The following is a 14,096-nucleotide window of genomic DNA, read 5'->3' on the forward strand; positions in this document are numbered from 1 at the left end:
CAAAATAAAAGACATGAAAACATGAACAAGAAACACAACCCAAAACACCACATTACAATATCAAATACATATATTTGTGAGTGACTAAGATTTCTAATAATATTTAGATTTATAATAATTTATAATAATATAATATTTATAATAATAATAATAAATAACAATAATATTATAAATTACAGATAGGTCAATTGTAAATGTATTTACTGTAAACACATTTTGCTTCACAAACTGATGATGCACATGCAACATGATGTTGCTGACAGATATAAATTCACTGTTCATCAGAAATTATTCCTAATAATTCATCATCTTATATTATAATCTGTGTCAATAGGTTTGAAGTGGGCTCAGAGGTTTGCAGGTACAGTGTGATTAACATCATTTTCTCCAATATACTTACAATACTTTGATAATCTGTATTATGTACACATGAAAATATTTGTTCTGAAGTTGATTGATAATGTCTGATCTCTCATCTAGTGGATGTGACTCTAGATCTTGATACAGCGCATCCATATCTCATCCTGTCTGATGATGGAAAACAAGTCAGTCATGGAGATATCGTGCAGGACGCCCCCGAAAACCCAAAGAGATTTGATTATGTTGTTTGTGTTCTGGCAAAGCAGGGATTCAGTTCAGGCAGATTTTACTATGAGGTGCAGGTGAAGGGAAAGACTGATTGGGATTTTGGAGTGGCCAGAGAATCCATTAACAGGAAGGAGATAAACACACTGACTCCAGAGAATGGATTCTGGGCTGTGGCTCTGAGGAATGAGAATCAGTATATAGCTTGTGAAAGTCCACCTGTCTCTTTATCTCTGAGAGTGAAACCTGAGATTGTGGGAGTGTTTGTGGATTATGAGGAGGGTCTGGTCTCTTTTTATGATGCGCGGCACAGATCTCATATCTACTCTTTCACTGGTCAGACTTTCACTGAGAAACTCTATCCATATTTTAGTCCATACCTTAATGAAGGAGGTAAAAACTCAAAACCACTGATCATTTCACCTGTCCGTTAAAATGAACAAATCTCCCAAAATCTGAAACATAAAATTATTAATTAGATAAATTATTAATTAGAATTAATAAAAAAGGAGAAAAAAAGAAAGAAATCCGCACACTGATTGCTTAAATTCTTTTAAATGATGATTTATGATCAAATAGACTACACTGGAAAAAATATCCACCTTATTCTTCAACCCGAAAGGCAAAGGTACAAAGTATGCAAAAAGAAGATCATATTAGCATTATCATTCATCTCAATGGCGTCACAATAATTCAATGACACTACAAGATCAGCTTCAAGTTGCTATGATGTTAAAGACAAATATGTATTCGTTTCACGCTTTCAACCCAATTCAACACCTCAGGGACTGTAATAATTTAAAAATGCAAGCTCTTCTGAAGATCTAGTGTTTTTTTTTTTTTTATTGCACCTTATAACAGTTCAGTGGCATATTAAAAGTGATAATTAGCTAATATTTTTGAGCTATAGGATTTTTTTTTTTTTTGTACAGCTTTGTCATAATTATTCAACCTTTATTCAGCTTTGCTCTCACATGTATGGTAAAAATTGTGTTAAAACAATTAAGCCTTTAGAATCTTTATAAAGGGCTTCTCAAATACCCGATCAAATACCTTTTTCAAGACCTGACCAACACAAATAAAATTAATACCACATGTCGTTACTGAACAAACCCAAACAATCTCAAAATAAATTAGCCAGCTCCAATGCTTTTACTTAATGAAACAGGCTGCAGCACACATTCATCTGCAAAACAGGGAAATGCAAGCGTTTAATTCAATATTTACATATGTATTGGAATTGGTTTATGTTCTCATATATCAATACACACAAAGTAAAGGTCCATCGATACTGGATTTTGCTGATACGATAATGCATTTTTTAAGAAATGTAATAAAAAGATTTTTGTGCAGATAATAAAATCTATATATTAAATGTGTTAAATAATTTTCTTAGTCTTTCTTTCCTTGACGGGGCAACACAGAAAGAAGTCATAAGCATTTACGTTGATTTAAATGCCAGATACTGTTTACTGTTTAACCAAAATACTAATAGTATCTAATAGCTAGGGGGGAAATATTTAATGCATAATGAGGTTTTTTTTTTTTTATCTCTGAAAAGCCTAAATTATACTGGGACTCTTATTTTGAAATATCTATACTTTACTACTTCCAGCTGCTCATTCAAAAAGATAAGAGACATACAATTTGCACTCTTACAACTATCTACAACATATATTATAAAACCCATAATGTAAACATTGTCAGTTTATCAAAGGTGCATCATAAGCACTTGTTAGGCATAGATGTGCAGTATTCCCTGATTGCGAATGGCTCTGAAACCGAGATCCTGCTGAACGCATAACAGCGCCCTTTTTTGACTTGTGCAGCGCTCACGTTTATTCAGTTAAATCATTTAAGTTTAATAATCACAAATCCATACCGCAGACCCTATGTTTTTCCATCCCTAAACTTAAAGGGGTCATATGATGCGATTTCAATTTTTCCTTTCTCTTTTTGGACAGTGTAGAGTAGCGCTTGTTGTTTGTCATTTCCCAATCACTAATGCAGACATGGTTTTATGTTTACGCGGCGCGATGCAACGCAACGCGTAAAATCACTCTTTAAATAAAGTTTTCAAATGTAATGTAGTACAGTTCATAAGTCTAAAGTGCATGAACATATCGCACCTGAAATTAAAGTGCTGAACACTGAAAGTCTTACCCTTTTGTGATCTCTTTGACGTTCTGCATTCGGAACAATATGTTCTTCAACACTTGTGACAGCGGCTTCTGGAATAAGATCTTGACTGTCAGCTCATCATCAAGTAATGTTTGACAAAAGCAGCTACTGATTCACACATTTCGAGGCACAATAAGCAGAAAAATGTCTCTGCTGGGACTGTTTAATAGTCAGACTCCACTCTCTTGTAGTTCGAGGTGGACAGGAATCTGGGCCTTCTTCACGGTGTCTTTCAGCACTCCAGTGTAGTACATGACCATCACCTCATACAGCAGACTGGCTGTGTGCCACTTTGAGCTTTTTGTTTTTGACGATGGAGAGTTTGGCATCTCCACCATTTTCGGATATAATGTACAGCACAACAAATCAAGCAAGTGACTTTAAAGCAACTCTTGAGTGATTTGAAACCGTCTTCCTTGTATCAGGTGCTGACATGACAGACAAATGTCATGAAAAGGTAAAAACAATAAAGGAAGAAAAATACCTGATGCAACAGAAACATAGTCATCATCGCTCTGTTGTTCCTCAGCTGTGTTTTCTCTCTTCATCTTCATCATCTTCCTGCAGTCCAGCAGTTTGCCTGAGCACATCTTCAGTGGCGTCTGCAGCATCTGCTGTTCTCCAGCGTTACAGTAAGGACCCAGAGACTCTGTGGAGGTTTGATGGCTGGATCCATGACTGTCACACACACTCTCCTGAGCGTCAGTGGAACAGAGTAAAGTGAGGCTGAGCTCTGAGTCCTGTGTGTCTCTGGATCTCTGTTCAGAGAGTTGATCTCTGACGCTCCAGACTGAATCTGTCCCATCAGTCACACACAACCAAACCTTTTCCAGCTCCTGAGAAACACAGAATCAAAGAGACTTTCAATTTATATAACAACCACTCATCTGAAGAAGATTGTTTTAAAGAATGTTTTAAAGAAAAAACTCTTGGCCAGCTATATGTACGAAAAGAAATAACCAATTTTTAGATGTCAAAATAGCAATACAGACCATTTTGTCTTTGAAGCTTCTCATTGCTTTGGTGATGCTGACACTAAATCGTGTTTAATGTACATAATACCATCAGAATCCTGAATTCTCCTCTTTTTTTCAACTGACAGATTTCTGTGATGAAACCATCAATATCCAGCATAGACAAACATATATTATCTCCTCCATTCAACAAGTTTACATTTAAAACATGCTATTCTCAAACTTCTGCCGGTTTCTTCTAAAACTGTGAGCACTGTATCAACTCCCTTCAGAAGTGAGCTGCTGCTGTTTCTTTTCTTTACAGCGGATCTTAAGATAAAACCTGCTGTCAGTATTGATCAGAAACTTCCTTCATATCTGTATCTGGGCTCAGGCATCGTTTTCAGATCCTCCAGTATCCACTTACATTGTAGGAGTATATTTGACATGTGTTTAGATATATGCTTTATCCTCCTGTGAGCTCTTTCTTTTTTTATGTGATTGTTACCTGCGGGTCTCTTTCTATGCTGCACTGAGAATCGACACCAAACACTTGACAAGAATGTTCTTATAATAATAAGTAAAAACAAATTAATCTTTTACCTGCTCATAACAGTTCCAAATTGTAGGTTTTATGCAAGTATTTACATCATTCTGAAATGAATATTAAACAAAATCAATACTCACATAATTTAGCTTGATAATCCAACAGATTCTCCTCAGACGAACAGAACTGCCAAAATGACCGTTACATTTAAATGGCAGTTTCGAGCTTCAGGATCGTGACCGGTTCACTCGTACAGTGAGAACAGTTTTATTTAAAGGCAGGGTTGGTGATTTGGTTCAAAAACATTTTTATGTGATGCTGGTTAAATTCTCTTCACATCCCGATAGCAGTCACTAAGATCATACCCCCTGTTTCACAGACAAGGCTGAAGGCTAGTCCAGACTAATGGCACTTTTCCACTGCATGGTACGGCACGGTACGGTTCACTTTTGGGTGGTTTTCCACTGGGTACAGTAACTTACCTGGTAAATGTAAACTCTGCTGATCACTGATTGGCCGGTGAGAATCGCCACTACCTGCGTCACTGAACTTGCGACACGAGACACAACAGAACATGAATAACCTGGGCTGAAGGGAGACAAGGGAACATGACATTAATGACAATGACAAAACAATTATAATGAGAATTAATTATTGTTTCATGCCTATAATCTTAAAAATGAATGCAAATTCAACCAGTTCCTCAAACATGTAGAATAGCATGAGTACATTTGTGTGTGTGTTTGTGTGTGTGTGTGTGTGTGTTTCACTCTAAAAAAAAAAAAATGTTGGAAAATAGATGCAACATGAGCTTATCAGGATCCATACATTTCGGGTTAGTCAAATTTTCACATTACTGTCTAGTAAACTTTTTACCATTCCTTTATTATTTCATTTCCTTACATTTTATTCTTTTGCATGAGATTGAGGAAATCAAGGAAGACTTAATCTGTGTTTAAAACTGGGATAATATTTGCCACTACTGTTATAAAAAATTAACTGAAGAAAACGACATAGATACACTGTTTACACACCCTGCAGAAATTAATCAGGAACTGTTGCATATGCATGATTATGGGCGGAGCTACTGTCTGACATCACTGCAGCTGAGTGAAAGACCAGCAAAGGTGAAACTAAACAGATGAACAAGTGAAAGACTCTTCAGAGAGAATATTTATGACACTCTGAATTTTATTGTCCTCATTTGTAAGTCGCTTTGGATAAAAGCGTCTGCTAAATGACTAAATGTAAATGTAAATGTAAATGTAAATGTATCACAATGTTATTAATCATTTAATTGACTCTGAAGCCTTTTTTGAATTCAGAAACACAAAGTTCTGTAAATTAACAACTTATTTTAAGTATTATATTAATTTTTAATTAATTAATTTTTCTTCTTATTTAAAGCGTGTTTTTCTGTTTTTTTTTTTTTTTTTAATTACATACACATTTATTAAAGGGGAAGCACACAGCGTCTTCACGACATGGCGCCGGTGGCAACAACAATACTACAGCGAAAATGAAAGTTACGCCTTCTTTCTTTGCGTGAACATTTGGGCGGCGTTATGCAAATCTTCCCACATAGTGACGTAGATATGTGGGGGCGTGTTAGAATGAGCTATTTTAGGAGGGCGTGGTTGACTCTTAACTTTTATAAAGAATATCTCTTTGGATTTGAGACTTTAGTCTTTGCAACTTTAAAGATCTTCTTTATGTACCAAGAGCTTGTAACACTCCAAAGAGAAAGTAGTGACCTCTTATGACATCTTATGACCTCCTTAATTATCTGTAATGAAATATGTAGCTCATAATATAAAGATGTTATGTCCATACTAACAATTCAACATGTTTCTTTGTTATTTTAAGGTAAATATTTTTAAATATTAATTAAATTTTGGCCAAAACCAGTCATTGATGTCACACAGAGTAAAAGCACATACATGCAAATGAATCTGACAAAAGTCAAATGAGCAGGCAAAGTCAGAAAAACAATGATTGCAATAGTCCAAGCACGAAACAGAAGCTGCAAGAATGATACGTTTTAACCAGTGGTGTAGTGGTGACTGAAGAAGTGGGTATACTCTTAATTTATGTCCCCAATTTTTTAAAGTGGCCCCTGCGTTTTATCTGTGGAATTGGGCTACTTTTATACTGCTGCCGTGGGCAGGGTTTATTGCATAAACTTAGCCACCATGTTAAGACTGTGTCTTAAGAACTAGTTTGACCAACTAGCAGTTGCCAAGGGGTAATCAGTCTTCCTTTTCCAATACAAATAAGAACAATCTACCTTTTCATAACTGAATTAAAAAAAGTTATAACCAGTCTTGAAGAAAAAAAATTAGATGACTAACTTTTTAGGACTAGTCTAAACAGTTTATGCAACCGGCCCCTGGAGACTCCGTTGCTATGGAAACAAAGACGTCAAAATGCAATCATCTCTAATACTTCTTATGAAATTTATTTCATTATAATTGCAATTAGTATTATCCACCCTGCAAAATCCTTGGCCTTTGTAAAATACGGGACAAATCGTTTTTTTACCTTTAAAGGGGTCATATCATATGATGCAATTGAAATTTTTCCTTTCTCTTTGGAGTATTACAAGCTCTTGGTGCATAAAGAAGATCTGTAAAGTTGCAAAGACTAAAGTCTCAAATCCAAAGAGATATTCTTTATAAAAGTTAAGAGTCAACCACGCCTACCTAAAACGGCTCGTTCGTATTTTCAGACATTTAATGAGGATCAGAGGTGGCATGAGTGCAATTAAATCCATGAATTCATGTTAAGATTAATGTTTTAAAAAATGTTGAATATAGAAATATTAAATGATTTAAATAACTGAAAAGATACTTTAAAAATGAAACAAACTGCCAGCAGGTGGCGACAAGTCACTGATTGTATCACTGAATCATTCATTCAATTGATTCATTCGAACGGCTGAATCATTCAGGAATGAAGCAAGTGACAGTATTTATGAATGGGTAATCGCTCCTTCGTCGAATCCGCCGGCCGTTCCTCACTCAAGCCCGCCCGCTGCCGCTCAGTCAAGCCGGCCTCCGGTCACGCTAGCCCGCCGGCCGCCGCCACTCACTCAAGCCGGCCTCTGCTCACTCTAGCCCGCCTTGTGTGTGACGCTGTGTTTCATTGTGAAAGCGAAACTACTTTGTTTGGCCTTCCAAAAGAGGACACGACTAGAAATCAGTGGTTAAGTTGTATTTACAACACTGTTCCAGAACACTTCAACCCAAATAATCAGATGTGTGCAGCACATTTTATGGAGGACTGTTTACTGATCCTGGAAGAGTAACGTTAGACTAAAATGCCGGCAGTTCTGACTCACGTAAGTACGTTTTCATTTAAAGGATTTGCCACTGATGATTCAAACGCGAGTTTTGAGCAGTGTAGAGTAGCGCTTGTTGTTTGTCATTTATCCACTCACAAATGCAGACATGGTTTTATGTTTACGGAGCGCGATACGCAACGCAACGCGTAAAAAGACAGTATAAGTCATTATAATCAGTAATTATGTGCCCACTGGATGCAACAAATACCTAATTTGTAATGGGTTTCATTGGTTTTGTCTCATAGTGCTGGGAGACGGCATCACAGTATGGTGAGGGGCGTAACATTTCTACAAAATAATGTTATTTTTAGCAACATCATATGACCCCTTTAAATACGGGACGATTCCGTATTTTAAGGGACGGGTGGCAACCCTACTTGGACCGCATGGCCATACTGTAGAATACATGGGGGATGACGGCGCCGGTGCAGACTGTACAAAACCATAAATACAAGCATTTCAATCCACACAGCACCACCCCTATTTACCATGCAATTACTAACTTACTATATCCTAAGACGGTAAAGTCTGGTCAAGCCACAGTTGTCGATTCCACGGTTTCACAGACTTTAAAGATGTCGCTGGTTAATGCACGCTCGATTTCAAACAAGACTTTCATTTTAAATTATTTTATTTCACATAATATCTTGGACTTTTTATTTATCACAGAGACTAATGTGGATGAGTGGAGTCCATGTGATGAACTTTGTCCAACTGACTATAATTTAATTAATACCCCAAGATCCGTGGGTCGTGGTGGGGGTCTAGCTACAGTGTGCAAACAGCAGTTTAAATGTCACCGTTTATCGACCCTGAACTACTTAAGCTTTGAAGTTCAATTGTTAAAACTGGAGTTCTTTAAGCCTGTTTTGGGTGTGGTCATTTATCGACCTCCAAAGTATAGCCAGTCTTTTAGGAATTTTCAGTTTTTTTATCCTCTGTTTTATTATTGTCTGATTATATCTTAATTGTTGGCTATTTTAATATTCGTATCTGTTGTCCTGGGAAGCCTTTGGTCAGGGAGGTTTCGGACCTGATGGACTCATTTAATTTTATTCAGCATGTCTCTGGCCCTACGCATGAGAAGGACATACTTTGGACCTTGTTTTTTCCTTAGGGCTGTCAATTTGTGTTGTTGATGTTAATGATGTTTGCATTTCGGATCATATGCCTGTTACTTTCAGTGTAAATGTGCTAAATGAAATGAGGGCGAGTCAGTCCTCTTATGTTTGTTCCCGTACAATTACTCCATCAACACCACAGGCTTTTGGTGAGATTTTTAGTACCTTTTCTGATGTATCATGGTTGGAGTCTGCACCTCTCACAGCTGATCCAGATTAATTACTTACTGTTTTTAATTCTGTATGTTCTGAAGTCTTGGACTCTGTTGCTCCTTAGAATATTAAGCATCGTAAGGTAAATCGTCAGCCTTGGTTTAATGAACATACTCGTGTTCTTAGACAGCAGTGTAGGAAGGCAGAATGGGCTTGGAAGAAAAATAAACTTCTGGTCTCTCACCAGATTTTACGAGACTCACTTCTTGGGTATCAGAAAGCTGTAAAGGATGCTAAAGCAGCCTATTTTTCAATTATTATATCGCAGCACTCAAACTCACCAAAAAATTTGTTTCAAACTATTAATAGGTTTTTTAATCCAAATGCTGTTCCGATACCTCCATCTACAGAGTGTTGTGAGAAGTTTTTAAGTGTTTTCTCTGGAAAAACTAAAAACATTAGGTCCAGGTTTCGTGATTTAGATGGAAAGGTAGCAGACAACTCTACTAATGTCAACACTTTTGATGAATTTGATCTGGTTTCATCTATCGATATTAGTCATATTATTGCTCAATTGAAACGCCCAGCTACCAGTTGGGATGTTTTGCCTTCAGGTTTACTTGGTGCGACAGCTGACTTTATTGGACCAAGTATTACATCTATTGTGAACTGTAGCCTTTCTACAGGTCTTTTTCCATCATGTCTTAAGCAAGCTGTCATTCAGCCCTTCTCAAGAAGTCTACTCTGGACCCTTTGGATTTCACAAATTATCGGCCAATTTCAAAGCTGCCCTGTATTTCGAAAATATTGGAGAAAGTGGTTTTATCTCAGCTGAGCTCTTTTTTGGCTAATAATGATGTGCTAGATGCTTTTCAGTCTGGTTTTAGGGCAGGACACAGCACTGAATCAGCTTTATTGCGAGTTTCCAATTATTTGTTACTCATTGCAGACTCGGGTAGTCGAGGAGCTTTAATTATGCTCAACCTTAGTGCAGCTTTTGATCTAATAGATCATGATATCCTTATTAAACGTTTAGAGCCTGTTGTGGGTCTGAGAGGGACTGTTTTAAAATGGTTTTCTTCTTATTTGAAGGGACGATCCTTTTCAGTGAGGGTTGGGGAATTTTCTTCCTCTTCAGTCTCTATTGACTGTGGAGTACCTCAGGGCTCCATTTTGGGGCCTATTCTGTTTTCACTATTTCTGTTGCCTTTAGGCCTTATTTTTTAAAAACACAGTATGTCTTGTCTTATCTTTATGCTGATGATATTCAGATGTATTTGCCTATTAGATTTGGAGGATCAACTTCTCATTCATCTTTGTTATTATGTCTTGAGGAGGAGAAGTGCTGGTTAGAGCAAAATCGCCTACAGCTAAATGCGAGTAAATCGGAAGTAATCATTTTTGGGCCAAATAAGGTTGACTGTGACATAAACGATGTGTTAGGTACATGGACAACACATGTGCAGTCTCAAATAAGAAATCTGGGTGTAATTTTTGACTCAGCTCTAATGTTTGATCATCAGATTAAATGTGTGGTAAAAAGTGGACTATTGCAAAAATGAAATCCTTTTTGTCTGTTGCTGATCTTGAGATTTATCTCCTCCCGTTTGGACTACTGTAATGCACTTTATTTGGGAGTGAGCCAATCTCTTATTTCAAAATTGCAATTGGTCCAGAATGCAGCTGCGAGACTAGCACAAAGAAAAGGGAGCATATTACTCCAGTTTTGGAAAAGCTGCATTGGCTTCGGGTTAAATATCGGATTCAGTATAAGGTGTTGCTGTACGTTTTTAAAGCTGTCCATGATATGGCCCCAGAATATATTACGGACCTGATTCATTTTAACTCTGGTAGACCTCAAAGATCATTTAACTGCTTACTGCTCTCAGTTCCGAAAACTCACCTGAAAACTAAGGGGGATCGTGCATTTTCGGTCGCTGGCCCAAGACTGTGAAACACCCTTCCACCTGACATCAGATCTGTACCCTCAGTTGATGTTTTTAAATCTCGCGTGAAAACATACTTGTTTTCTATGGCTTTTAATTGTTGACTTTTGGGAGATGTAAATTGTTTTAATTGATGTTCTGATATTGTTGATTTTTGTTTTTACTATTCTCATCTTGTTGTGTTGCTGTACAGTCCTTTGGTCTACTTTGTAGTGGAAAGGGCTCTATAAATAAAGTAGACTTGAGACTTGTAGGAATATGGCATTATGATATTTATTATTGATGTCACTATTATTAGACAATTATATTACATTTTGTCACTTTTATAGAGCTTGTTTTAGTTTAGTTGTGTGTTTATGATTTTTTTTTTCATTACAAATACCATAGTTTATCATTATTAATAGTAGTAATAATTATAGTATTAATTTTGTTATTGTTGTTATAGAAACCAAAAGACCATGGTAATGAGGAGCATAGTTTTTGCTTGATTCATGATTTTACTAATACTACAGTTACTTCTGAATTCAAGTAGCTTTTCATTAGGGCAACTACAAGGTTCATCAAAAAAATCATCAAAAAAACATCAAAGCTTTGAGATTACAAACATCTGAAAAGTCCTAAAAAGGAGATACATCATGTTAGAGTTTTTTTTACTCAACAATTAAAAGCGCCTGTACAAAAATCACTGTACAATGATTGTGCAAGGAGATGCATTTTGCAACAACGTTGCAGAATGGACCTTCTTTCTTAAGGTGTTGTATTGTGAAATGTTTTATCTTATCTTACAAGAAATATTGCAATATAGTTTAGAAACTGCTATTTGCCTAAGCCTACGCCTTTAAGATGTTGTAATTGTTTAGATTAAAGTAGAGATAGATTAGCTTGCTTCTCTAAAAAAGATGCTGATTACTTCATTTGAATTTATGCTACTATGAGTTCGTTAACTGGGTCAAAAGTCACACTTCCTGGCATACGCAATCTATGCTTCGCTCACACTAAGAGAAAGGGGTGTGGGATGGTTTATGTATTATCGGAATATGGAGATACGGAAAAGGGACGTATTGTTTGTATGATTATAAAATGTGATGAATGGAATACATCAGTGCCGCAATTCGGGGTGAAGACTTCTCGCTGTTTATTTTTAGTGTATTTGCTTATGAGTTATTGTTTTAATAAAGCAAAACCATTTCCTATGGTGATGTGTTAAACTTATTTTAAACAAGTCTCTGAGTAATTTAAAATGAGTAACATATTATCTGAATTTATTCATAAACCTCCAATAAGAGTTCCATAGAGGTGAGGACCTCAACTGAGCTGCTCAGGACATCGGGTGGAGAATAGGAAAAGGAAAAGCAACCGCTGAGCAATAAATGTTTCCTATGTGCTATGTTGAGATGACAAGAAAAGTAAGTTGTGGTCACGAGAAAACAATAAAGAAAAATAATAATAATCTATGGCCTCTTATGACTTCCGTACTAATTTGCCTTTAGTAAACCTGGCACTTAATGCACCTTATTACGTTTTTTTTTTTTTTATTGTTCAGTTCAGCAATGTAGATGATATATTGTCATTACTTATCTTTTCAGCATGGCATCCTCCAGTGGTCCACTAAATGAGGAGCTCCAGTGCTCCATCTGTCTGGATGGGTTCACTGATCCAGTCACCACTCCATGTGGACACAACTTCTGCAGAACCTGTCTGAACAAGCACTGGACAAACACACATATCTGCTTCTGTCCACTCTGTAAAGAAAAGTTCAGCAGAAGACCTGATCTCAAGATTAATATAACACTCAGAGAGGTTGTGCAGCACTTCAATGAGAAGCTCAATCCAGGAAGATCTGAGGTATTTTGTGACTTCTGTGAAGGAATAAAGCAGAAAGCCATGAAGTCCTGCCTGACGTGTCAAAGCTCTTACTGTGAGACTCACCTGGAGCCTCATCACAGAGTCCAGCGTCTAAAGAAACACACACTGATCAACGCTGTGGAAAATCTGGAGGATTATATATGCCAGAAACACGAGAGACCTCTGGAGCTGTTCTGCAGAGATGATCAGATGAGTGTGTGTCTGTCCTGCACTGAAGGAGACCACAGGACTCACAACACTGTTCCTATAGAGGAGGAGAGTCAGCAGAAGAAGGCAAGAGTCACAAAAATATCAGAAATAATATTTCTTGCGATTATGTTGGTAAAGGGATCGTCTTTTTAAAACTTCCAAACAGTGGCGGCTCCTGCCAATTCTCTCAGGGGGGGCAAATGTTTGCATGATTAATGAGGATAGGTCACCCATTCAATTGATGAATTAACGGCTAGTTAAAGATGTAAAGGAAACTGAACTATAGTATTAATTAAAAATAAACTGACTCTATCACTGCTCCCTTACATTACACTGCTTACTTACATCACATTACTCACTTAGGTTACATTGCTCACTTACATTACACTGCTTACTTACATCACATTACTCACTTATATTACATTGCTCCCTTACATTACACTGCTTACTTACATCACATTACTCACTTATATTACATTGCTCCCTTACATTACACTGCTTACTTACATTTACACTGCTTACTTACATCACATTACTCACTTAAGTTACACTGCTCCCTTACATTACACTGCTTACTTACATGACATTACTCACTTAAGTTACACTGCTCCCTTACATTACACTTCTTACTTGCATCACATTACTCACTTAGGTTACACTGCTCCCTTACATTACACTGCTTACTTACATCACATTACTCACTTATATTACATTGCTCCCTTACATTACACTGCTTACTTACATCACATTACTCACTTAAGTTACACTGCTCCCTTACATTACACTGCTTACTTACATCACATTACTCACTTGTATTACATTACACCTGTAGTTGTCCATGCGATGTCTGTCACACTCTAGGGATGGAACAAAATGCAGGGGTAGCAGAATAAAGCGTTAGCTACTTCGCAGCCCGCTAGCCATTTTTTCCGCTCATACCACATCCTCGAAAATCCCCGTTTACACGACTTCCCGCCCTTTGTTGATACATGTTTGATGTTTAAATTTGGTCTTGGTGGTCCTAATTCTTTAATTGCCAATTTATCCTTATTGCTACGACGACTGAATGGTATTTCTTTCAATGACACGATAGAATTAATCTGCGCTGAGGTAACGTTCGCCAAGATGTCGATCAAGTTCAACTGACAACTGAAGTTGAGTTGGCGTAGCTGTCCCCGTCTCTCTCTCTGTTTTTTTTTTCTTTTTCTTTTT

The 14,096-nt window shown here is 37.0% G+C and overlaps 1 protein-coding gene and 1 long non-coding RNA gene across 2 annotated transcripts in view; both read left to right on the plus strand.

Moving 5' to 3' along the window:
* Positions 1-1,913, plus strand: part of LOC107730732 (uncharacterized) — a 3,224-nt gene extending 1,311 nt beyond the window's left edge. The window contains exons 2-3 of the long non-coding RNA XR_001638712.1: positions 335-361; positions 481-1,913. This is a non-coding gene — a long non-coding RNA (uncharacterized LOC107730732). The remainder of the gene's footprint in view (positions 1-334; positions 362-480) is intronic.
* Positions 1,914-12,416: 10,503 nt separating this feature from the next.
* LOC107730761 (E3 ubiquitin-protein ligase TRIM39-like) overlaps positions 12,417-14,096 on the plus strand; it is an 18,361-nt gene continuing 16,681 nt past the window's right edge. Inside the window, exon 1 of the mRNA XM_016541697.1 lies at positions 12,417-12,974. Coding sequence (XP_016397183.1) covers positions 12,417-12,974 — 558 coding nt within the window. The remainder of the gene's footprint in view (positions 12,975-14,096) is intronic.

This window comes from Sinocyclocheilus rhinocerous, unplaced genomic scaffold, assembly GCF_001515625.1.
Source record: "Sinocyclocheilus rhinocerous isolate Xijiao unplaced genomic scaffold, SAMN03320098_v1.1 scaffold2358, whole genome shotgun sequence".
NCBI classification, from domain to species: domain Eukaryota; kingdom Metazoa; phylum Chordata; class Actinopteri; order Cypriniformes; family Cyprinidae; genus Sinocyclocheilus; species Sinocyclocheilus rhinocerous.